Source organism: Oncorhynchus gorbuscha, linkage group LG09 (assembly GCF_021184085.1).
Source record: "Oncorhynchus gorbuscha isolate QuinsamMale2020 ecotype Even-year linkage group LG09, OgorEven_v1.0, whole genome shotgun sequence".
NCBI lineage: Eukaryota > Metazoa > Chordata > Actinopteri > Salmoniformes > Salmonidae > Oncorhynchus > Oncorhynchus gorbuscha.
Genome location: NC_060181.1, coordinates 68045053 through 68071573, shown reverse-complemented (window position 1 = coordinate 68071573; position 26521 = coordinate 68045053). Strand labels below are relative to the sequence as shown.

The following is a 26521-nucleotide window of genomic DNA, read 5'->3' as shown; positions in this document are numbered from 1 at the left end:
GACTGAGCACGCACCCCTGAGGGGCCCCTGTATTGAGGATCAGTGTGGCGGATGTGTTGTTACCTACCCTTGGGGTAGCCCACCTTGGGGCGTCCCGTCAGGAAGTGCAGGATCCAGTTGCAGAGGGAGGTGTTTAGTCCCCGGGTCCTTAGCTTAGTGATGAGCTTTGAAGGCACTATGGTGTTGAACACTGACCTGTAGTCAATGAATAGCATTCTCACATAGGTGTTCCTTTTGTCCAGATGTGAAAGTGCAGTGGAGTGCAATAGAGATTGCATCATCTGTGGATCTGTTGCTGTGGTATGCAAATTAAAATGGGTTGAGGGTTTCTGGGATAATGGCGGTGATGTGAGCCATGACCAGCCTTTCAAAGCATTTCATGGCTACCTTCAAGGTTACCTTCATGTTCTTGGGCACAGGGACTATGGTGGTCTGCTTCAAACATGTTGGTATTACAGACTCGGACATGGAGAGGTTGAAAATGTCAGTGAAGGCACTTGACAGTTGGTCAGTGCATGCTCGGAGTACACGTCCTGGTAATCCATCTGGCCCTGCAGCCTTGTGAATGTTTACCTGTTTAACGGTCTTACTCATATCGGCTGCAGAGAACGTGATCACACAATCCTTCAGAACAGCTGGTGCTTTCATGCATGTTTCAGTGTTATTTGCCTCAAATCGATCATAGAACTAGTTTAGCTTGTCTGGTAGGCTGTTGTGTCACTGAGCAGCTCTCGGCTGTGCTTTCCTTGATAGTCTGTAATGGTTTGGAAGAGCCTGCCACATTTGCCGAGCTTCAGAGCCGACGTAGTGCGATTCGATCTTAGTCCTGTATTGACGCTATGCCTGTTTGATGGTTCGTTGGAGGGCATAGCGGGATTTCTTATAAACTTCCGGGTTAGAGTCCCGCTCCTTGAAAGCGGCAGCTCAAGCCTTTAGCTCAGTGCGGATGTTGCCTGTAATCAATGGCTTCTGGTTGGGGTATGTACATACAGTCACTGTGGGGACGAGATCATCGATGCACTTATTGATGAAGCCAGTGACTGATGTGGTGTCCTCCTCAATGCCATCGGAGGAATCCAATCCAACATATTCCAGACTGTGGTAGCATAACAGTCCTGTAGTTTAGCATCTGCTTCATCTGACCACTTTTTTATTGATCTAGCCACTGGTGCTTCTTGCTTAAATTTATGCTTGTAAGCAGGAATCAGGAGGATGGAATTATGGTCAGATTTGCCAAATGGAGGGCAAGGAAGAGCTTTGTATGTGTCTCTGTGCGTGGAGTAAAGGTGGTCCAGAGTTTGTTTTCTTCTGGTTGCACATTTAACATGCTGATAGAAATTTTGTAAAACAGATTTAAGTTTCCTTGCATTAAAGTCCCCTGCTACTAGGAGCGCTGCCTCTGGGTGAGCGTAAGCTGTATTTTGCTTATGGCTCATTCATTGCTATCTCAGTGCCAGCCTCTGAAAGTGGTGGTATGTAAATAGCTACGAAAAATACAGATTAAAACTCTATGTAGGTAGTATGGTCTACAGTTTATCATTTGATACTCTACCTCAGGCGAGCAACAGCTCGAGACTTCCTTAGATATTGTGCACCAGCTGTTATTTACAAAAATACATAGTCCGTCACCCCTTGTCTTACCAGACGCTGCTGTTCTATCCTGCCGGTGCAGCGTATAACCTGCCAGCTGTATGTTGATAGTGTCGGCGTTCAGCCACGTCTCCGTGAAGCATAAGGTATTACAGTTTTGAATATCCCTTTGGTCTTTCACGTAGGTCACGTAGGTCATCTATTTTATTCTCCAGAGATTGCACGTTTGCTCGCAGAATGGAAGGAAGTAGGGATTTATTCAATCACCTATGAATTCTCAGAAGGCAGCCTGCCCTCTGGCCCCTTTTTCTCCGCCTCCTCTTCGCGCAAATTACGGGGATCTGGGCCTGTTCCCGAGAAAGCAGTATATCATTAGCGTCGGCCTCGTTAAAGGGAAAAAACGATTCTGCCAATCCGTGGTGAGTAATCGCAGTCCTGATGTCCAGAAGTTATTTTCGGTCATAAGAGATTGTAGCGGCAACATTATGTACAAAATAAGTAGAAATATAAGTTACAAACAATGCAAATAAAGAAACAATAAAGCACGTCAAACGTCTGCCTTCTGCAGCACCATCTTATTTAATTGTACATATATAATGTGTGTATAGACAGTATGGACAGTATAAGAATAGAAATGGTGTTTACAGCAGTATTTATATAGGATGAGCCTTGACTACAATATAGAATATAAATATGAACTGGGTAAAACAGTATGTAAACATTAAAGTGACCAGTGTTCAATGACTCTGTATAGGGTAGCAGTCTCTAAGGTGCAGGGTAGAGTACTGGGAGGTAGCCTGCTAGTAACAGTGACTAAGTTCAGGGCAGGGTACTGGGCCCTATTGTCCTCTGGGCAACACACAGGGTGACTCTAATAGCATCATAGAGAGAGGGAGGGGGGGAAAGCAAGAAAGAGCGAGAGAGAATGAAAGAAGGAAGGAAATAGGGTGTGTGGATGGGAGTAAGGTGGGGGAGAATTTATTTATTTCACCTTTATTTAACCAGGTAGGCAAGTTGAGAACAAGTTCTCATTTACAATTGCGACCTGGCCAAGATAAAGAAAAGCAGTTTGACAGATACAACGACACAGAGTTACACATGGAGTAAAACAAAGATACAGTCAATAATACAGTATAAACAAGTCTATATACGATGTGAGCAAATGAGGTGAGAAGGGAGGTAAAGGCAAAAAAGGCCATGGTGGCAAAGTAAATACAATATAGCAAGTAAAACACTGGAATGGTAGTTTTGCAATGGAAGAATGTGCAAAGTAGAAATAAAAATAATGGGGTGCAAAGGAGAAAAATAAATTAATAAATTAAATACAGTTGGGAAAGAGGTAGTTGTTTGGGCTAAATTATAGGTGGGCTATGTACAGGTGCAGTAATCTGTGAGCTGCTCTGACAGTTGGTGCTTAAAGCTAGTGAGGGATATAAGTGTTGCCAGTTTCAGAGATTTTTGTAGTTCGTTCCAGTCATTGGCAGCAGAGAACTGGAAGGAGAGGCGGCCAAAGAAAGAATTGGTTTTGGGGGTGACTAGAGAGATATACCTGCTGGAGCGTGTGCTACAGGTGGGAGATGATATGGTGACCAGCGAGCTGAGATAAGGGGGACTTTACCTAGCAGGGTCTTGTAGATGACATGGAGCCAGTGGGTTTGGCGACGAGTATGAAGCGAGGGCCAGCCAACGAGAGTGTACAGGTCGCGCATTGCACTGTGATAGACTGCATCCAATTTGTTGAGTAGGGTATTGGAGGCTATTTTGTAAATGACATCGCCAAAGTCGAGGATTGGTAGGATGGTCAGTTTTACAAGGGTATGTTTGGCAGCATGAGTGAAGGATGCTTTGTTTCGAAATAGGAAGCAAATTCTAGATTTAACTTTGGATTGGAGATGTTTGATATGGGTCTGGAAGGAGAGTTTACAGTCTAACCAGACACCTAAGTATTTGTAGTTGTCCACGTATTCTAAGTCAGAGCCGTCCAGAGTAGTGATGTTGGACAGGCGGGTAGGTGCAGGTAGCGATCGGTTAAAGAGCATGCATTTAGTTTTACTTGTATTTAAGAGCAATTGGAGGCCACGGAAGGAGAGTTGTATGGCATTGAAGCTTGCCTGGAGGGTTGTTAACACAGTGTCCAAAGAAGTGCCGGAAGTATACAGAATGGTGTTGTCTGCGTAGAGGTGGATCAGAGACTCACCAGCAGCAAGAGCGACCTCATTGATGTATACAGAGAAGAGAGTCGGTCCAAGAATTGAACCCTGTGGCACCCCCATAGAGACTGCCAGAGGTCCGGACAGCAGACCCTCCGATTTGACACACTGAACTCTATCAGAGAAGTAGTAAGGGAGTAAGGGAGCTATAGATATGGTAGGGATGGTGAGAGGAGGGATGTGGATACAGTGATAATGGTTCTGCTTGGATAAAGACGGGACTTCGATCAAAATGTTTAATGAACAAAAATATATAAACGGATTTCACATGACTGGGCAGAAGGCCCACCCACTTGGCAGCCAGGCCCACCCACTGGGGAGCCAGGCCTAGCCAATCAGAATAAGTTTTCCCCACAAAAGGGCTTTATTACAGACAGAAATACTCCTCAGCACCCTCCTTCCAACCCCCTACAGATGATCCCACAGGTGAAGAAGCCGGATGTGGAGGTCCTGGGTTGGCGTGGTGACACATGGCCTGCGGTTGTGAGGCCGGTTGGACGCACTGCCAAATTTTCTACAACGACATTGGAAGCAGCTTTTGGTAGAGAAGTTGACATTAAATTAATCTAGCAACAGCTCTGGTGGACATTCCTGCAGTCAGCATGCCAATTGCACGCTCCCCCAAAACTTGAGACATAAGTGACCTTTTATTATCCCCAGCACAAGGTGCACCTGTGTAATGATCATGCTGTTTAATCAGCATTTTGATATGCCACACCTGTCAGGTAGATGGATTATCTTGGTAATAGAGAAATTCTCACTAACAGAGATATAAACAAATTTGTGCCCAAAATGATGAGAGAAATAAGCTTTTGGGGATTTTTTTATTTCAGCTCATGAAACATGGGACCAACAGTTTACATGTTGCGTTTATATTTTTGTTCAGTATATGAATATGTCTGCAACACAGAATACTGCTTTGTGGTCGTTACTTGCTCCAGTTACTTCTCAACCAATCAGTGACTCATTTCAAACTAGAGGATAGAAGGTAACGTAGACTGACTTTCACCCCATTTCAATACATGACCTCCATTTCAGGTCTGTGTGATTGTGCAGATTTAGCAGCCAACACTGTGGTCCCCCAGGATTGGGTTGTATCGCTCTCTCCTGCTTTGCAGGGGTGGTTACTGGTTAACAGGCTAACAAGCAGGAGAGGAGAGGAGGGGGAGGGTAGTTTGAAGCAGCATCCTTCCATCTCTTTCATATGTTTAGGCATACTGGCAGGCTCAGATCCTCTCCTCCTATTAAGTGGGCAGCAGCAATGTTCTGTACTCGTCGATTTGGGCCCTGGCACGCCTAGCGACACCTCCAGTTAGAACAGAACGAAGAGGGAGCCCCTTTGTTTATCCCCCAGCTCAAGAAAAGCCAAAAAAGTATGTGTGTCTGTGTGCGTACGTCTGTGTGCATGCCAGGAAAGTGGGATATAGATGTTGAAAGATGGGCGTTTGATTCAGGACTGCCAGTAGAGGAACTCAGTTGGTGAAACTCAGATTAAACAAAAGTAAACCCTATGAACCCCAGTCCTCTTCCACATTCAAAAACAAGACAACAAGAGCACCAAAACAAAGCCCACATTGACTTTGGCACACTGGTGGCAGCTGCTCACATATTATGTCACTATGCTGTGACTGTTCTGAAAGAGCACTTTGTCAGAGAATCCCAAGACTGGGTGGTGACACGCTTTCATACACACATCGCAGTGTAGTAGAATAGGTTGTAGTGCTATAGTGCTGTAGAAGCAAGCCAAACATACAGCCTTCACTCATCTCACTCAACCCCTTTCCTCCTAGTGTTAGGCAGACCTGGGTTCAAATAGTATTCATCTTCTTTCAAATACTTTGAGCGTTCCATCTCGCCGGGCCAATACAGCTGTAGTATTTGAAAAATGTAGAACTACAGTACTGTACTGTACCAGTCAAATGTTTGGACACACCTACTCATTCAAGGGTTTTTCTTCATTTGTACTATTTTCTACATTGTAGAATAATAGTGAAGACATCAAAACTATGAAATAACACATATGGAGTCATGGAGTGAAAAAAGGGTTAAATGCAAATATATTTATATTTGAGATTCTTCAAAGTAGCTACCCATTGCCTTGATGACAGCTTTGCACACACTTGGCATTCTCTCAACCAGCTTCTTGAGGTAGTCACCTGGAATGCATTTTAATTAACAGGCGTGCCTTGTTAAAAGTTCATTTGTGGAATTTCTTTCCTTTTTAATGTGTTTGAGCCAATCAGTTATGTTGTTACAAGGTAGGGGTGGTATACAGAAGACAGCCTTATTTGGTAAAAGACCAAGTCCATATTATGGCAAGAACTGCTCAAATAAGCAAAGAGAAATGACAGTCCATCATTACTTTAAGACATGAAGTTCAGTCAATGTGGAACATTTCAAGAACTTTGAAACTTTCTTCAAGTGCAGTCGCAAAAACCATCGAGCGCTATGATGAAACTGGCTCTCATGAGGACCTCCACAAGAAAGAAGACCCAGTGTTACCTCTACTGCAGAGGATAAGTTCATTTAACTGCACCTCAGATTGCAGCCCAAATAAATGCTTCAGAGTTCAAGTAACAGACACATCTCAATGTCAACTGTTCAGAGGATAATCAGTGGGAATCAGGCCTTCGTGGTTGAATTGCTGCAAAGAAACCATTACTAATGGACACCAATAAGAGACTTGATTGGGACAAGAACCACAAGCAATGGATATTAGACCTTTAGTCTGATGAGTCCATATTCCAACCGCCGTGTCTTTGTGAGACGCAAAGTAGGTGAACGGGTGATCTCCGCATGTGTGGTTCCCAGCATGAAGCATGGAAGAAGTGGTGTGATGGTGTGGGATTGCTTTGCTGGTTACACTGTGATTTATTTAGAATTCAAGGCACACTTAACCAGAATGGCTACCACAGCATTCTGCAGCGATACGCCATCTAATCTGGTTTGCATTTAGTGGGAAAATCCTTTTTTCCCTACAGGACAATGACCCAACACACCTCCAGGCTGTGTTAAGGGCTATTTGACCAAGAAGTAGAGTGATGGTGCTGCTTCAGATGACCTGGCCTCCACAATCACCTGACGTCAACCCAACTGAGATGGTTTGAGACGAGTTAGACCACAGGAAAAGCAGCCAACAAGTGCTCTGCATATGTGGGAACTCCTTCAAGGCTGTTGGAAAAGCATTCCGCATGAAGCTGATTGAGAGAATGCCAAGAGTATGCAAAGCTGTCATCAAGGCAAAGGGTGGCTACAATGTATAAAATTGTTAAAATAAAGAAAAACCCTTGAATGAGTAGGTGTGCCCGAACTTTTGACTGGTACTGTATTTGAACCCAAGGTGTTTAGTGTGTCTGATGTACACTATCAAGCTCAAAAACTTTTAGACCGGTCCCATATCACCGCATGACCCTTCAGTACAGTAGGCCCACTGTAAACTCAATTGGTAGAGCTTGGCTCTTGCAGCGCCAGAGTTGTGGGTTCGATTCCCACGGGGGACCAGTACGAAAAAAGTAAGTCGCTAAATGACTAAAATGTCAATGTAAAATGTAACAGTAGCTACCTCCATAAAGACATCACATTACCATGGAGACATGCCTCGCTTCTCCACCCACCTGAGAACGGACTGAAGTAGAGAGAAACAGGCACGCACACAGGCAGGCAAGGATACACGTCAACACAGACACACACACACACACCACACACGTATAGTATATACACACACACACACAAACACTCATGCACACAATTAATCATACTCTTTCTCCATCCCACCCCATTCGAGGAGCTGAAAACACTCCAGTCCCAAAACCACAGAATCAATAACAGCAAGCCAACGCTGTCTGACTGCAGCCAGGAAAGTTAAAGAGAGGAGCAGCAGACCAGAGGAGTAGAGAGAGGAGTACAGGAGGAGAAGAGAGGCAGGTCTGGGGGCCAGTAAAAGAGGAACACTGGCTGCGGACGAATGAGTGTGGGTTGTTATCCACCAGTGGACCACACACACACACACACAGGGATAGGGGAGAGGAAGAGGTGGGTTGGAAGCTCAGCTTACCTGGATGAGAGACACATTGTTGAGGCTCAATCTGAAGAGGAAGTTTCTGTGTAGAATCAATAGAGAGGGGAAAAACAGTTAGTTTAAAACAGTTAAAAACTTAATAAACACTTAGTTTACGTGTGTGTTTTTTCTTACAGTGAGTTCAACTCAGGGCACTGATATTTTGTAGTCACATAAGAACTCTCTGAAACTTGAAGTTGTTTCAAATACTCCAGCTGCCAATTCCACACCAGGCCCTATCCAACAAGCCTCAAAAGATTATATATTACAGAGGACTATCCTCCTCAGTGAATTTCATAAAAATAAAAATATTGAAACTACACTAAATATATTCACATCAGCAAATAGTTGATAAAAACACACTGTCTTGCAATGAATATCTACTGTATCCTCAACAGCACTCTGTAGGGTATCACCATGGTGTAGCCGGAGGACAGCTAGCTTCTGTCCTCCTCTGGGTACATTGAATTCAATACAAAACCTAGGGAGCTCATGGTTCTCAACCCCTTCCATAGACTTACGCAACAATTATTACAACTTTCAGAGGACGCCCATCAATCTGTCAGAGCTCTTGCAGCATGAGCTGACATGTTGCCCACCCAATCAAAGGAACAGACAATCTAGTACTGAAAGCATAAGATACAGCTAGCTAGCACGGCAGTGCATAAAAAGTGTTGAGTAGTTGACTCAGAGAGAGAAAGACAATAGTTGAACAGTTTCGAATAAATTAATTTCTTTAAAAATGAAGGAGAAGCAAGAGAGAGAGAGCTAGCTGTATTTCATAGTATTTTTTCACTTTCACTTAGTTAGCAAATGCAACTCAAACAGAGATATAAGCTATGTTAGCTAGCTGGCTATGGCTAGCCAACACTGGATGTCTTCCAAGTCAAGGTAAGCATTTGGTTTTATTAATTTATTATCACTGGGACCACCGGTGCAACTGCTAAACTGCATACTGACTGTACAGCATGATTGTAGCTGGTTTAGTAATGCATTAGTTCTAGATATGTTGACCATGACATTGATCAGGTGTTTATCCATTCAAACAGATTCTGTTGAAAAACATTGCTTAAATGGAACGAAAAGGGAATAAACTTACCTGAATTTGTCCAATAGAAACTCTCTATTGCAACTGTTGGACTAATGATTACATCCTAGATCAGCTAGATGCCGGCAAGAGTGTGCAAGGTGGTATTGAATGTGTCACTGTCACCTTGATTACTGTAATATTTCTCTCGACCTGTGCACCTACGTTGTAAACTTTCATTCATTGGCTAGGTTGTAGCAATCTCATGATGGGTATAGGGACAATTAGAGTATCATGTAGTAGCCTGAACCTATCGATGTTACATTGAGCAGGGTGAATGGAATATGACAGCCATGCTCATTAAAAAAAACATGACACGTATACATGATTATCACTTTTAAATGATTAATCTCCAATTTTCAGCAGCAGTGCAGTATAGGGCCAGGCAGAGTGTTTTGCATAAGGGTACATTAACACATGTATAAGAGATCAATGAACAAATGAATAAGGGATAAATTAATGAATGAATAAGGGGTAAAATAACAAATTAATAAGGGATAAATGAACACATGAATAAGGAGTAAATTACCTCATGAATAAGGAATAAATGTACACATGAATAAGGAATAAATGTACACATGAATAAGGGATAAATGAACACATGAATATGGGATAAATAAACAATTGAATAATTAGTCAATTACAGCATTAATAAGGAATAAATGAACACATGAATAAGGGATAAATGAACAACTGAATAAGGGATAAATGAACAACTGAATAAGGGATAAATGAACAACTGAATAAGGGATAAATGAACAACTGAATAAGGGATAAATGAACAACTGAATAAGGGATAAATGAACAACTGAATAAGGGATAAATGAACAACTGAATAAGGGATAAATGAACAACTGAATAAGGGATAAATGAACAACTGAATAAGGAATAAATTAACACACGAATTAGGGATACGTTAAGGAATGCATTCTTACCTTGCCCCCACTATCAACTCATTCCTGGTCAGGTCAAGGGTCAGTTGAGAGTAGTCTCTCACATCTGGGTGGGAGAATATAGTGATCCAAGGACTCAGGGCTGAAAGAGAGGAATAAAGTAGGGAATGAGAGAGATTTAAAAGAAAAATCACAAAATTATAAATTACAATTAAGGAATCACCAAATTAAAAGGAATCACACAGGGCATAGACTCAGGGGGAATGCTAATATGGTATGAATCTGAACTAACTCATTCAATCGAATTGATTAAAACAGTAGAATTCTTTATCGGGTTAAAAATCAACAAAGAGGCTATCTTAACCGATCTTAAACGTCTTCCTCTGTGCAGCATACATTCACTCCTCAGTCACCCTACTTCAATGAAAATAGTTTCTCCATTCTAGAGGGGGAGATTAGTCACTTTCAGGCACAAGGCAATGTACTGGTCAATGCTAGAACAGCAGAAGAACTAGACACTATTAACAGTCATGGGGATGAACACCTACCGAGAAGCAACAACTTTTCCCTTCCCACATGAGTCTTCAAAATTCCCAGGTAAGTTTTAGGTTGTAGTTATTATAGGAATTATAGGACTATTTCCCTCTATACTATTTGTATTTCATTAACATTTGACTATTGGATTGCTAGTGTAACAGTATAGCCTCCGTCCCTCTCCTCACTCCTCCCTGGGCTCGAACCAGGAACACAACGACAACAGCCACCCTCGAAGCAGCGTTACCCATGCAGGGCAAGGGAAACAACTACAGCAAGTCTCAGAGCGAGTGACGTTTGAAACGCTACTAGCCAGCCATTTCAATTCAGTTACACCAGCCTAATCTCGGGAGTTGATAGGCTTGAAGTCATAAACAGCACAATGCTTGACGCACAACGAAGAGCTGCTGGCAAACGCACGAAAGTGCTGTTTGAATGAATGTTTACGTGCCTGCTTCTGCCTGCCACCGCTCAGTCAGATACTTAGATACTTGTATGCTTGTATACTCAGTCAGATTATACGCAACGCAGGACATGCTAGATAATATCTAGTAATATCATGAACCATGTGTAGTTAACTAGTGATTATGATTGATTGATTGTTTTTTATAAGATAAATTTCATGCTAGCTAGCAACTTACCTTGGCTTACTGCATTCGCGTAACAGGCAGTCTCCTTGTGGAGTGCAACAAGAGGCAGGTCGTTATTGCGTTGGACTAGTTAACTGTAAGGTTGCAAGATTAGATCCCCCGAGCTGACAATGTGAAAATCTGTCATTCTGCCCCTGAATGAGGCAGATAACCCACCGTTCCTATGCCGTCATTGAAAATAAGAATGTGTTCTTAACTGACTTGCCTAGTTAAATAAAGATTAAATAAAGGTGTAACATTTTTTTTATAGTGAATTTAAAAAATACAAATCGGCAAATCGGTGTCGAAAAATACCGATTTCCGATTGTTGTGAAAACTTGAAATTGGCCCTAATTAATCGACCATTCTGATTAATTGGTCGACCTCTAGATGAAACAAGAGAAGAGTTCCCTCAGTCAGCTGGTTCTGAGGCTCAGTTCACTAACCCAAACCAACACCATAGAGACCTCAGGACAACACTCAGAAAAATTGTCTTCCTGTAGCACTAATTTCAATAAGTTTTACGACACTGGAAAGTCCATGTAGAATAAGAGCACCTCCTCCCAGCTGCCCATGGCACTGAGGACAGGAAACACCGTCACCACCGATAAGTCTACGATAATCGATCATTTCAATAAGCATTTTTCCACAGCTGGCTATGCTTTCCACCTGGCTACCCCTACCCCGGCCAGCACCTCAGCACCCCCTGCAGCAACGAGCCCAACCCCCCCCACCTGCATCTCCTTCACCCAAATCCAAACAGCTGTTGTTCCCGAAAGAGCTGCAAAATCTGGATCCCTACAAATCAGCTGGGCTAGACAATCTGGACCATCTCTTTCTAAAATGATCTTCCGAAATGGTTGCAACCCCTATTACTAGCCTATTCAAACTCTCTTTCATATCATCTGAGATCCCCAAAGATTGGAAAGCTGCTGTGGTCAACCCCCTCTTTAAAGGGGGAGACACCTTAGACCCAAACTGCTATAGACCTACAACAATCCTGCCCTGCCTTTCTAAAATCTTTGAAAGCCAAGTTAATAAACAGATCACCGACCATTTCGAATCCCACTGTACCTTCTCCACTATGCAATCTGGTTTCCGAGCTGGTCATGGGTGAACCTCAGCCACGCTCAAGGTCCTAAACGATATAATAACCGCCATCGATAAAAGACTGTACGTCTTCATCGACCTGGCCAAGGCTTTCAACTCTGTCAATCAGTGCATTCTTATCGACAGACTCAACAGCCTTGGATTCTCAAATGACTGCCTCACCTGGTTCACCAACTACTTCTCAGATAGAGTTCAGTGTGTCAAATCGAAGGGCCTGTTGTCCGGACATCTAGCAGTCTCTATGGGGGTGCCACAGGGCTCAATTCTCAGGCCAACTCTTCTCTGTATATATCAATGATGTCGCTCTTGCTGCTGGTGATTCCCTGATCCACCTCTACGCAGATGACACCATTCTGTATACATCTGGCCTTTCTTTGGACAGTTAACAAACCTCCAAACAAGCTTCAAAGCCATACAACACTCCTTCCATGGCCTCCATCTGCTTTTAAATGCTAGTAAAACTAAGTGCATGCTCTTCAACCGATTGCTGCCCGCACCCTCCCTCCCGCCCGACCAGCATCACTACTCTGGATGGTTCCGACATAGAATATTTGGACAACTACAAATACCTAGGTGTCTGGTTAGACCGTAAACTTTCCTTCCAGACTCACATTAAGCATCTCCAATCCAAAGTTAAATCAAGAATCGGTTTCCTATGTCGCAACAAAGCCTCCTTCACTCATGCCGCCAAACATACCCTTGTGAAACTGACTATCCTACCGATCCTTGACTTTGGCGATGTCATTTACAAAATAGCCCCAAACACTCTACTCAGCAAACTGGATGTACTATATCACAGTGCCATCCGTTTTTATCACCAAAGCCCCATATACTACCCACCACTGTGACCTGTATGCTCTCGTTGGCTGGCCCTCACTACATCTCCGTCGCCAAATCCACTGGCTCCAGGTCATCTATAAGTCTTTGCTAGGTAAAGCCCCACCGTATCTCAGCTCACTGGTCACCATAGCAACACCCACCCATAGCACGCGCTCCAGCAGGTATTTTGCACTGGTTATCTCCAAAGCCAACACTTCCTCGGCCCGCCTTTCCTTCCACTTCTCTGCTGCCATGACTGGAACAAATTTCAAAAATCATCTAAGCTGGAGTAGTATATCTCCCTCTCTAACTTTAAGCATCAGCTATCAGAGCAACTTACCAATCACTGTACCTGTACACATCCAATCTGTAAATAGCACACCTGACTACCTCATCCCCATATTTTTACTTACCCTCTTGCTCTTTTGCACCCCAGTATCTCTACTTGCACTTCATCATCTGCATATATATCACACCAGTATTAATGCTAAATTGTAATTATTTTTGACTCGATGGCCTATTTATTGCCTACCTCCCTATTCTATCTACATTTGCACACACTGTACATAGATCTTTCTATTTTATTTTATGTTATTGACTGTGTTTGTTTATGTGTAACTCTGTGTTGTTGTAGCACTGCTTTGCTTAATCTTGGCCAGCTCACAGTTGTAAATTAGAACTTGTTCTCAACTGGCGAAAAAAGGTGGAAATTATAGGCAATTAGCAAGACACCCCCAATAAAGGAGTGGTTCTGCAGGTGTTGACCACAGACCACTTCTCAGTTCCCATGCTTCCTGGCTGATGTTTTGGTCACTTTTGAATGCTGGCAGTGCTTTCACTCTAGTGGTAGCATGAGATGGAGTCTACAACCCACACAAGTGGCTCAGGTAGTGCAGCTCATCCAGGATGGCGCATCAATGCGAGCTGTGGCAAGGAGGTTTGCTGTGTCTGTCAGCGTAGTGTCCAGAGCATGGAGGCGCTACCAGGAGACAGGCCAGTACATCAAGAGATGTGGAGGAGGTCGTAGGAGGGCAACAACCCAGCATCAGGACCGCTACCTCTGCCTTTGTGCAAGGAGGAGCAGGAGGAGCACTGCCAGAGCCCTGAAAAATGACCTCCAGCAGGCCACAAATGTGAATGTGTCTGCTCAAACGGTCAGAAACAGACTCCATGAGGGTGGTATGAGGGCCCGACGTCCACAGGTGGGGGTTGTGCTTACAGCTCAACACCGTGCAGAAAGTTTGGCATTTGCCAGAGAACACCAAGATTGGTGAACACCAGATTGGCCACTGGCGCCCTGTGCTCTTCACAGATTAAATCAGGTTCACACTGAGCACATGTGACAGACGTGACAGAGTCTGGAGACGCCGTGGAGAATGTTCTGCTGCCTGCAACATCCCCCAGCATGACCGGTTTGGCGGTGGGTCAGTCATGGTGTGGGATGGCATTTCTTTGGGGGGCCGCACAGCCCTCCATGTGCTCGCCAGAGGTAGCCTGACTGCCATTATGTACCGAGATGAGATCCTCAGACCCCTTGTGATATGCTGGTGCGGTTGGCGCTGAGTTACTCCTAATGCAAGACAATGCTAGAACTCATGTGGCTGGAGTGTGTCAGCAGTTCCTGCAAGAGGAAAGCATTGATGCTATGGATTGGCCCGCCTGTTCCCCAGATCTGTATCCAATTGAGCACATCTGGGACATCATGTCTCGCACCATCCACCAACGCCACGTTGCCCCACAGACTGTCAAGGAGTTGGCGGATGCTTTAGTCCAGGTCTGTGAGGAGAACCCTCAGGAGACCATCCGCCACCTCATCAGGAGCATGCCCAGGCGTTGTAGGGAGGTCATACAGGCACGTGGAGGCCACACACACTACTGAGCCTCATTTTGACTTGTTTTAAGGACATTACATCAAAGTTGGATCAGCCTGTAGTGTGGTTTGCCAATTTAATTTTGAGTGTGACTCCAAATCCAGACCTCCATGGGTTGATAAATTTGATTTCCATTGATAATTTGTGAGATTTCGTCAGCACATTCAACTATGTAAAGAAAAAGGTATTTAATAAGAATATTTCAGATCTAGGATGTGTTATTTTAGTGTTTCCTTTATTTTTTTGAGCAGTGTATATAAATCTGGCAGAACCAAATCATCATAAAGCAACAAAAAAAATATATCACCTATTGGAAAGACACTACAAAACAATATATGTAAACATCCATGCTATTTGGCTCTGAACTGACAGTACATGGTGGCAGACAATTTGACCACTGTGACTGATAGAAAACTGAGGAAAACAGTGTCTAGATACAGACTCAGTGAGCACAGTCTGGCAATAGACACCAGTCATCAGAGGCAAACTTAGCTGCCCAGAGAGGACAGGCTGTGCTCACTCTGCTCCAGGGGACGGGTAGAGACAGAGCTGCATTCCCTATTACACTTTGACAAATAATCAGACCTCAGAGAAATCTTTCTTTCCCAAAATTATCAATTCAGTATAAAGAATTTAAACATTTTAAAATGTAAAAAAAAAATGTATGTATTGGTTGAAAAGCCAAATATGTGTCCCCCTGCCACAACCTGAGTGAAAATTGCAATGTAATGTCAATAATATTTCCCAGTTTGGTTTTGTTTTGGCTTTCATACCATGTCATGTGGCTTCTCCGTCATGTTGAGACTGGTCTACTACTATTGCTTTAATGTATTGTTTAGAGGTCGACCGAATATGATTTTTCAACGCTGATACCGATTATTGGAGGACCAAAAAAAGTCGATGCCGATTAATCGGCCGATTAAAAAAATATATTTGTGATGGTGACAATTACAACAATACTGAATGAATACTTATTTTAACTCAATGTAATACATCAATAAAATCCATTTAGCCTCAAATAAATAATGAAACATGTTCAATTTGGTTTAAATAATGCAAAAATAAAGTGTTGGAGAAGAAAGTAACAGTGCAATATGTGCCATGTAAAAAACCTAATGTTTAAGTTCCTTGCTCAGAACATGAGAACATATGAAAGCTGGTGGTTCATTTTGACATGAGACTTCAATATTCCAAGGTAAGAAGTTTTAGGTTGTAGTTATAGTATTTATAGGACTATTTCTCTCTATGCCATTTGTATTTCATATATGTTCTTATAGGCACTTTAGTATTCCCCTACCTCGGCTCGAACCAGGAACACATCGACAACAGCCACCCTCAAAGCAGCGTTACCCATGCAGAGCAAGGGGAACAACTACTCCAAGTCTCAGATCGAGTGATGTTTGAAATGCTAGTAGTGCGCACCCCGCTAACTAGCTAGCCATGTCACATCGGTTACACCAGCCTAATCTCGGTAAAAAAGTGCTGTTTGAATGAATACTTACGAGCCTGCTGGTGCCTACCATCGCTCAGTCAGACTGCTCTATCAAATCATAGACCTAATTATAACATAATTACACACAGAAATACGAGCCTTTGGTCATTAATATGGTCAAATCCGGAAACTATCATTTCGAAAACAAAACGTTTATTATTACCGCATATCATATCGCAAGAGAAGTGACACAATTTCACCTGGTTAATATTGCCTGCTAACCTGGATTTCTTTTAGCTAATTATGTAGGTTTAAAAACATATACTTCTGTGTATTGATTTTAAGAAAGGCATTGATGTTTATGGTTAGGCACACGTTGGAGCAACGACAGTCCTTTTACCGCAAATGCGCACCGCATCGATTCTATGCAACGCAGGACACGCTATAGATAAACTAGTAATATCTACCACCATGTGTAGTTAACTAGTGATTATGATGGAATGTTTTTTTAAAGATAAGTTTAATGAACTTACCTTGGTTTATTACTGCATTCGCGTAACAGGTAGGCTCGTGGAGTGCAATGAGAGGCAGGTGGTTAGAGCGTTGCACTAGTTAAGTGTAAGGTTGCAAGATTGAATCCCTGAGCTGACAAGGTCGAAATCTGTCGTTCTGCCCCTGAACAAGGCAGTTAACCCACCGTTCCTAGGCCGTCACTAGAAATAAGAACGTTTTCTTAACTGACTTGCTTAGTCAAATAATGGTGTAAATAATAATTACAAATAAAAATACATTTGAAAATCGGCCAAATCGGTCCAAAAATACCGATTTCCAATTGTTATGAAAACTTGAAAAATCGGCCCTAATTAAAATCGGCCATTCCAATTAATCGGTGGACCTCTAGTATTGTTATTCTCATTAATATTGTTGTTGTAGCTGCTGTTAATAGTAATCCCATTTCCACTACTATTAGAATTGATGTTGGTCCCACCATTTCTGTTATATGTATACTTTGACAATGTAAGTAATTTAACATGCCATGTCAATAAAGTCTACTGAATTGAATTTTGAGAGAGAGAGAGAGAGAGTTAAGTTAATTAAGGACCACAGAGACTGTTTCTCTACTATATTGTAACATGATAAATCTGTCAAACTCTTGGCCTCTTGGGGCAGCGTGTTCAGTAGAGTTAAATTAAAGGTGACAGCAGCATGAGTAATGTCTGTGAAATAAATGTAATAAAGAGATTCGGAACCTGAACACTTCTAATTCAAATTGAAGTGGGTTACAATATATATACTGAAAACACACTGGAAACACCCTCTGCTCTGATATGGTCGTCATGATCTATTTTGTGTTGTTATAGGTTCAACAAAACAGTGTCTCTTTCTTTACATTGTCATAGAAACAAACAGCACACTATCACCGATTTCACCTTTGCATATTGTTTCAGTAGGCCTATAATGTAAACGTACAAAGTAGCATCTAAGAGGCACAGATGTCTGTTAGTGGGAAACGACCTATGCTTTGTGGTTTGCAGCAGCAGTGAATGAGTTATTGAGAAGATTGTGATTGTGTCCAGCTACTGGCAGCCTCCTCTGCTCTACTCCCTTCTGCCCCGTGCCCCGAGCTCTGAGCCCCCTGTGGGATCCGGCAGAGAGGGACAATACTGTAGCCACATCAAGTCCGTAGCCACATCAAGCATACTGATCCTAATGCAACACAACGCCCAGTCAAAACTACCCCTTCCAGGACACACACCAGGATCCCAACCACAGCCACAGTGCCTGCCATTTCAGACATTTGGCACTCGCTTTCACAGATCAAAACAATTTCTCCCAGGGAGTCACACAATAGAGTGGTGGGTCATTTCGAGTAGAAGAAAAAAATACACAAAAATAACATTTTATACCAAAAGGGCCCAGCTGATCTCCATGTGACCGGAGCGTGGGTTTCCTAAATGGATTTCTCCACATGGGAGGCAAATGGGATTTACATTTTTAGACGTAGAAAACAATATTGCAGCAGTTGGATGCTTATATTCATAATTTTAGTGTGTTCAGTAGCATATTACATAGCAGAAAGCCTTTTAAGACATTTTCATAATTCATTGTGGACTTTAAAAACTATTTATTCCACAAATAATGGGGATAATTTTTGCCCCCTGCAAGACAACCTTGGACAGCCTCAGTTGTTTTACTGCAAGAAGCTGCAAAATGCATTTGCCATTTAGGAAGGAAGTGAGTGATTGATTTTTTTTATTTTAACTAAACTAAACAGATTAAAGAAGAAAAAAAGTAAGCTCATTGTGAATAATCTCTCTCCAGATATCGTGAACTAAAATACAACCTTACTATCAGCTTGAGAGAGGAAATTCATAGCAGGGATGATATAACAATTCACACTTAACTGAATTCTTGGCAAAGCTCTTGGGAAAACCAATTAGACCCACAGATTTCCAATACATTACAGGCTTTAGCTAAACCAGCGAATAAAAAGCCTACATTAGGATTGATTAGAATCATATGGCCCCATTATCCTGAGCATCCTTTATTAAGACATAGTGAGATGGGAGCAGAGTAATCATAGGGATGGATTATTAAGACAAAACTAGACGATAACAGAGTAATCATACACTCTTAGAATAAAGGGTTTCAAAACGGTTCTGCAGCTGTCCCCATAGGTGAACCCTTTTTGGTTCCAGGTAGAACACTTGACTTCATTGTAGAAGCAGAAGGAAAGGGTTTCACAAAAAAACCCAAAAGGGTTCATCTGGGACCAAAAAGGGTTCTTCAAAAGGGTTATCCTATGGGGACAGCCGAAGAACCGTTTTAAGTTCTAGATAGCGCCACCTTTGTGTATGATGGAGCTGACGGTATCTCATCCACTGAGCATGGCAGGTATCACTGAGATGTTCACAGACACTTTAAAGGGACAATCTGCAGTTCAAACAATAGCAAAGCAGTCACCAATGTTTTGGTACACTAAAATTCCTAGACAGAGCTATGGATGCAAGAACTGACAATCCATGAGAAATTATAGTTTTAACCATGTTTTGAGGATATATAGTACTAACAGTAATAACATTGTTTACAAACAAAGGAGTTATACAAACTTCTATTTTGGGTTCTTAAGGTGTATGACAGTTGAAGCTAAAGAGGCATTTTTATAAGTTATAGTCTTTAACCTCTTGAACCTCTGGGGGCAGTATTTCATTTTTGGATGAAAAACGTTCCCGTTTTAAACAAGATATTTTGTCACGAAAAGATGCTCGACTATGCATATAATTGACAGATTTGGAAAGAAAACACTCTGATGTTTCCAAAACTGCAAAGATATTGTCTGTGAGTGTCACAGAACTAATGCTACAGGCGAAACCAAGATGAAACTTCAAACAGGAAGTGAGCCAGATTTTTGAGACGCTGTGTTCCAATGTCTCCTTATATGGCTGTGAATGCGCCAGGAACGAGCCTACACTTTCTGTCGGTTCCCCAAGGTGCATTGTGCATTGTGACGTATTTGTAGGCATATCATTGGAAGATTGACCATAAGAGACTACATTTACCAGGTGTCCGCCTGGTGTCCTCCGCCGAAATTGGTGCGTAATCTCCAGCTGCATGTATTTTTCCATGTGATTCAGAGGAGAAACCAAAATGCCACGAATGACTTATCATCGAATAGATATGTGGAAAAACACCTTGAGGATTGATTCTAAACAACTTTTGCCATGTTTCTGTCGATATTATGGAGTTAATTTGGAAAAAAATTGGCGTTTTGATGACTGAATTTTCTGGGGTTTTTCTCAGCCAAACATGATGAACAAAACGGAGCGATTTCTCCTACACAAATAATATTTTTGGAAAAACTGAACATTTGCTATCTAACTGAGAGTCTCCTCATTGAAAACATCCGAAGTTCTTCAAAGGTAAATTATTTTATTTGAATGCTTTTCTTGTTTTTGTGAAAATGTTGCCTGCTGAATTCTAGGCTTAATGCTATGCTAGCTATCAATACTCTTACACAAATGCTTGTTTTGCTATGGTTGAAAAGCATATTTTTAAAATCTGAGACGACAGTGTTGTTAACAAAAGGCTAAGCTTGAGAGCCAATATATTTATTTCATTTCATTTGCGATTTTCATGAATAGTTAACGTTGCGTTATGGTAATGAGCTTGAGGCTATAATTACACTCCCGGATACGGGTTTTTTTCTTAGCCAAACGTGAGGAACAAAACAGAGCTATTTCTCCTACACAAATAATATTTTTGGAAAAACTGAACATTTGCTATCTAACTGAGAGTCTCCTTATTGAAAACATCCGAAGTTCTTCTAAGGTAAATGGTTTTATTTAAATGCTTTTCTTGTTTTTGTGAAAATGTTGCCTGCTGAATGCTAACGATAAATGCTACACTAGCTATCAATAGCTATCAATATTGTTACACAAATGTTTGTTTTACTATGGTTGAGAAGCATATTTTTGAAAATCTGAGATGACAGTGTTGTTAACAAAAGGCTAAGCTTGAGAGCTAGCATATTGATTTAATTTCATTTGCGATTTTCATGAATAGTTAACGTTGCGTTATGGTAATGTACTTGAGGCTGTAGTCACGATCCCGGATCCGGGATGGCTCGACGCAAGAAGTTAAGACATCAAAACTATGAAATAACACATATGGAATCATCTTAAACAAATCTAAATATATTTTATAGTCTAGCCACCCATTGCCTTGACACCACATATGTTGAGCACTTGTTGGGTGCTTTTCCTTCACTCTGCGGTCCAGCTCATCCCAAACCATCTCAATTGGGTTGAGGTCAGGTGATTGTAGAGGCCAGGTCATCTGAAGCAGCACAATCACTCTACTTCTTGGTCAAATAGCCCTTAACATAGCCTGGAGGTGTATTTTGGGTCGTTGTCCCGTTGAAAAACAAATGACAGTACCACTAAGCGCAAACTAGATAGGATGGCGTATCACTGCAGAATGCTTTTTTTTAAAGTATTTATTTCACCTTTATTTAACCAGGTAGGTCAGTTGAGAACAAGTTCTCATTTACAACTGCGACCTGGCCAAGATAAAGCAAAGCGGTGCGACAAAAACAACACAGAGTTACACATGGGATAAAGAAACATACAGTCAATAACACGATAGAGAAATATGTATACAATGTGTGCAAATGTAGTAAGATGAGGTAAGGCAATAAATAGGCCATAGTGGTGAAATAATTACAATTTAGCAATTAAACACTGGAGTGATAGATGTGCATATGATGATGTGCAAGTAGAGATAATGGGGTGCAAAAGAGCAAAAATAAATAACAATATGAGGATGAGGTAGTTGGGTGGGCTATTTACAGATGGGCTGTGCACAGGTGCAGTGATCAGACAGCTGATGCTTAAAGTTAGTGAGGGAGATAAGTCTCCAGCTTCAGTGAATTTTGCTGTTGCTATGGTGACCAGTGAGCTGAGATAAGGAGGGGCTTTACCTAGCAAAGACTTATAGATGACCTGGAGCCAGTGGGTTTGGCGACGAATATGAAGCAAGTGCCAGTCAACGAGAGCATACAGGTCGCAGTGGTGGTAGTATATGGGGCTTTGGTGACAAAACAGATGGCACTGTGATAGACTACATCCAGGTTGCTGAGTAGAGTTTTGGAGGCTATTTGGTAAATGACATCGCCAAAGTCAAGGATTGGTAGGATAGTCAGTTTTACGAGGATTTGTTTAGCAGCATGAGCGAAGGAGGCTTTGTTTGCCGAAATAGGACGCCGATTATTGATTTATCTTATTGATTTAACTTGGATAGGAGATGCTTAATGTGAGTCTGGAAGGAGAGTTTACGGTCTAACCAGACACCTAGGTATTTGTAGTTGTCCACATATTCTACGAAAGAACCGTCCAGAGTAGTGATACTGGATGGGCAGGCAGGTGCGGGCAGCAATCGGTTGAAGAGCATGCACTTAGTTTTACTAGCATTTGAAAGCAGTTGGAGGCCACGGAAGGAGTGTTTTATGGCATTGAAGCACGTCTGGAGGTCTGTTAACACAGTGTCCAAAGAAAGGCCAGATGTATACAGAATGGTGTCATCTGCGTAGAGGTGGATCAGGGAATCACCAGCAGCAAGAGTGACATCATTGATATATACAGAGAAGAGTTGGCCTGAGAATTGAGCCCTGTGGCACCCCATAGAGACTGCCAGAGGTCCGGACAACAGGCCCTCCGATTTGACACACTGAACTCTGTCAGAGAAGTAGTTGGTGAACTAGGCGAGGCAGTCATTTGAGAAACCAAGGCTGTTGAGTCTGCCGATAAGAATGCGGTGATTGACAGAGTTGAAAGCCTTGGCCAGGTCGTTGAAGACGGCTGCACAGTAGTGTCTTTTATCGATTGCGGTTATGAAATCGTTTAGGACCTTGAGCGTGGCTGAGGTGCACCCATGACCCGCTCGGAAACCAGATTGCATAGTGGAGAAGGTACGGTGGGATTCGAAATTGTCGGTGATCTGTTTGTTAACTTGGCTTTCGAAGATTTTAGAAAGGCAGGGCAGGACTGGGCAGGTCTGTAACAGTTTGGGTCTAGAGTGTCTCCTACTTTGAAGAGGGAGTTGACCGCGGCAGCTTTCCAATCTTTAGGGATACGAAAGAGAGGTTGAATAGGCAAGTAATAGGGGTTGCAACAATTGTGGACAATAATTTTAGAAAGAGAGGGTCCAGATTATCTATCCCAGCTGTGTTAGTCATGCTGGTTAAGTGTGCCTTGAATTCTAAATAAATCAACAACAGTGTCACCAGCAAAGCACCCCACACCATCACACCTCCTCCATGCTTCACGGTGGGAAACAAATCTGGAGATCATCCGTTCACCTAAATCAAATCAAATTGTATTTGTCACATACACATGGTTAGGAGATGTTAGTGCGAGTGTAGCGAAATGCTTGTGCTTCTAGTTCCGACAATGCAGTAATAACCAACAAGTAATGTAGCTAACAATTCCAAAACTACTACCTTATAGACACAAGTGTAAGGGGATAAAGAACATGTACATAAAGATATATGAATGAGTGATGGTACAGAGCGGCATAGGCAAGATACAGTAGATGGTATTGAGTGCAGTATATACATATGAGATGAGTATGTAAACAAAGTGGCATAGTTAAAGTGGCTAGTGATACATGTATTACATAAGGATGCAGTAGATGATATAGAGTACAGTATATACGTATACATATGAGATGAATAATGTAGGGTATGTAAACATTATATTAGGTAGCATTGTTTAAAGTGGCTAGTGATATATTGCGTCTCACAAAGACACGACAGTTAGAACCAAAAATCTCCAATTTGGACTCATCAGACCAAAGGACAGATTTTCCACCTGTCCATTGCTCCTGTTTCTTGGCCCAAGCAACTCTCTTCTTATTATTGGTGTCCTTTAGTAGTGGTTTCTTTCTTCTTTCACACAGTCTCCTCTGAACAGTTGATGCTGAGATGTGTCTTACTTGACCTCCGTGAAGCATTTATTTGGGCTGCAATTTCTGAGTCGGGTAACTCTAATAAACTTATCCTCTGCAGCAGAGGTAACTCTGACTCTGGTTCTTCCTTTCCTGTGGTGATCCTCATGAGAGCCAGTTTCATCATAGCGCTTGATGGTTTTTGAGACTACACTTGAAGATTTCTTGACATTTTCCTCATTGACTGACCTTCATGACTTAATGTAATGATGGACTGTCGTTTCTCTTTGCTTATTTGGGCTGTTTTTGCCATAATATGGACTTTACCAAATAGTGCTATCTTCTGTATACAAACCCTACCTCGTCCCAACACAACTGATTGGCTCAAACGCATTAAGGAAAGAAATTCCACAAATTAACAAGGCACACCTGTTAATTGAAATGTATTCCAGGTGACCACCTCATGAAGATGGTTGAGAGAATGCCAAGAGTGTGCAAATTTGTCATCAAGGCAAAGGGTGGCTACTTCGAAGAATCTCAAATGTAAAATATATTTTGATACTAAATATACTAATATACTAATATATTTTGTTACTAAATTACATGATTCTATATGAGTTATTTAATAGTTTTGAGGTCTTCACTATTATTCTACAATGTAGAAACCAGTAAAAATGAAGAAAAACCCTGGAATGGGTGTGTCCAAACCTTTGACTGGTACTATATATATCATTAATTAAAAAGTCTAAAAATAGATGTACCAATTGCAGATTTCCCATTTAACACACATCCAACCCACTCAGGTTGAACATGTAATTATGTGGTTGAATGTCTTGTATGGGGACGTGCTTATCTAGAAAACGTACATGGACAAAACAAGAACACACACCACACATACACTGAATGAGAAGAAACATCTACATGTCAAACTGTGTGATTAATGGCTATTGATGAAGCCTGGAGCGAAGGGGGAGAGAGAGGGAGGGGAAGGAGAGAAGAGGGGACATATCTCTCACAGGCTTATCCACACACCTAATCTGTGTTGAAGATTAAACATTGTCACACACACACACCACACACAGCAGCCAACAAACACACACATAGAAAGGACACCATGTCTAATGCAATCATGTTGGATCTGTGTCCAACAAGTGAGTAATGTTTAATAGAGGTGGTGGTGGACTGTGCAGAGAGTAACGGAGTGTTTGTGCTGTACTGCACATCATCTTGCACAATCAACTTCCAAGATGGTCGTCAGATCAGAACAGAGCAGAAAGGGTTACATTAGCTTTAACAACCTCCACACACCACGTTCCATAAACACTGTCAAAACAGTCACACTTTGCAAAAACCATGTCAGAGTGTGGTTAAGTGACATGGTTACCCAGGGGCCTCTAACTAACTAGCACGTGTATCCAGCATACGATGGCTGTCTGGGGGAGTGTGGCGTGCCGTGCCAAGTGTGCGAGGAGAGATATGGGGAGTGGGAGTGTAGTATACTGTATGCATGCATGTGTGTGCGTGTGCGTGCGTGTGCGTGCGTGCGTGCGTGCGTGCGTGTGTGTGTGTGTGTGTGTGTATGCATGTGTGTGCGCAGGCATGCCAGGAGAGACAGTGTGAGTGGGAGTAGTGTTGACAGCAGAGTGAGTTCTCCGGGTGTAGGAGGGTGTTGATAACCTCTGGGTCATCCCATTCACACACACACACACCACACACAGCAGCCAACAAACACACACATAGAAAGGACACCATGTCTAATGCAATCATGTTGGATCTGTGTCCAACAAGTGAGTAATGTTTAATAAATCAGCCAAGAATTTGCTCTGTTGACAGGTATAGAACCTGATCTCGATCTTGTTCCAAAATTGTTCACAGGTTACATATCCTTTCTTTGATTGAATTGTAATAACGTCACACAGAGATAAATGTTCTGGTACATGCAAGAGCTTTTTATAAGCCTGCAAAGTGGCCAGCTGAATTTGATTCACTTGACAGCTTGGCTTGTTTACTTTGTTAAAAGGCTTTCTGACAGTAAAAGCCTTTCTATCTTGACAGACATTCATCTCCATGCTAACAAATGGTCTTACATGGGTGGCCAGCTCCCTTCACCTCATAAAGTCTGTCGGGCAATCCATCACACACACACACACACACACACACACACACACACACACACACACACACACACACACACACACACACACACACACACACACACACACACACACACACACACACACACACACACACACACACACACACACACACACACACACACACACACAGAGAACAATTAAGAGAGATAAATATGAAAGCCCTCCACCCCAATAGACGCCACTGGCCTGGATCTGCAGTTGATGGACGACTATTACATTTTTTTCACTGTTCTGTGGAGTGACAGATTAATGCATTAGCCACCAGAGCTGGCGGGAGTGGACACTGCCTTAGACACTCGAGGGGGACATGAATCCTAACCTTTATATACCCACATTGACAGAATTAAAAAAGACTCACAGCTTTTTTTGAACAGAAAGACAGCCTCTATTGAATAAGAAGTAGTGTCTCTGTCTCACCGCAAATATACTAGGTATACACAAGGGGGCTTGGCAGCCACAAAGGCAGCTTGGAAAGCCCACCAAATTTGTTCTCAGTAATTGCAGAATTAGACAGACAGTAGGTATACACAAGGGGGCTTGGCAGCCACAAAGGCAGCTTGGAAAGCCCACCAAATTTGTTCTCAGTAATTGCAGAATTAGACAGACAGTTGAGGGAAAGGAAACTCAAACTCTCTCTCTCTCTCTCTCTCGAGCGTATTCCAGATCCGTTCATCTCATGCAATCTGATGG

At 42.2% G+C, this 26521-nt stretch overlaps 1 protein-coding gene across 1 annotated transcript in view; it reads right to left on the bottom strand.

The window, feature by feature from the left end:
• The window catches only part of LOC124044424 (semaphorin-5B-like), a 150660-nt gene that overhangs the window by 102859 nt on the left and 21280 nt on the right, over window positions 1-26521 (bottom strand). Inside the window, exons 4-5 of the mRNA XM_046364063.1 lie at window positions 9880-9979; window positions 7855-7900 (exon numbers count right to left, since the gene is read on the bottom strand). Of these exons, the coding sequence (XP_046220019.1) occupies window positions 7855-7900; window positions 9880-9979 (146 nt within the window). The remainder of the gene's footprint in view (window positions 1-7854; window positions 7901-9879; window positions 9980-26521) is intronic.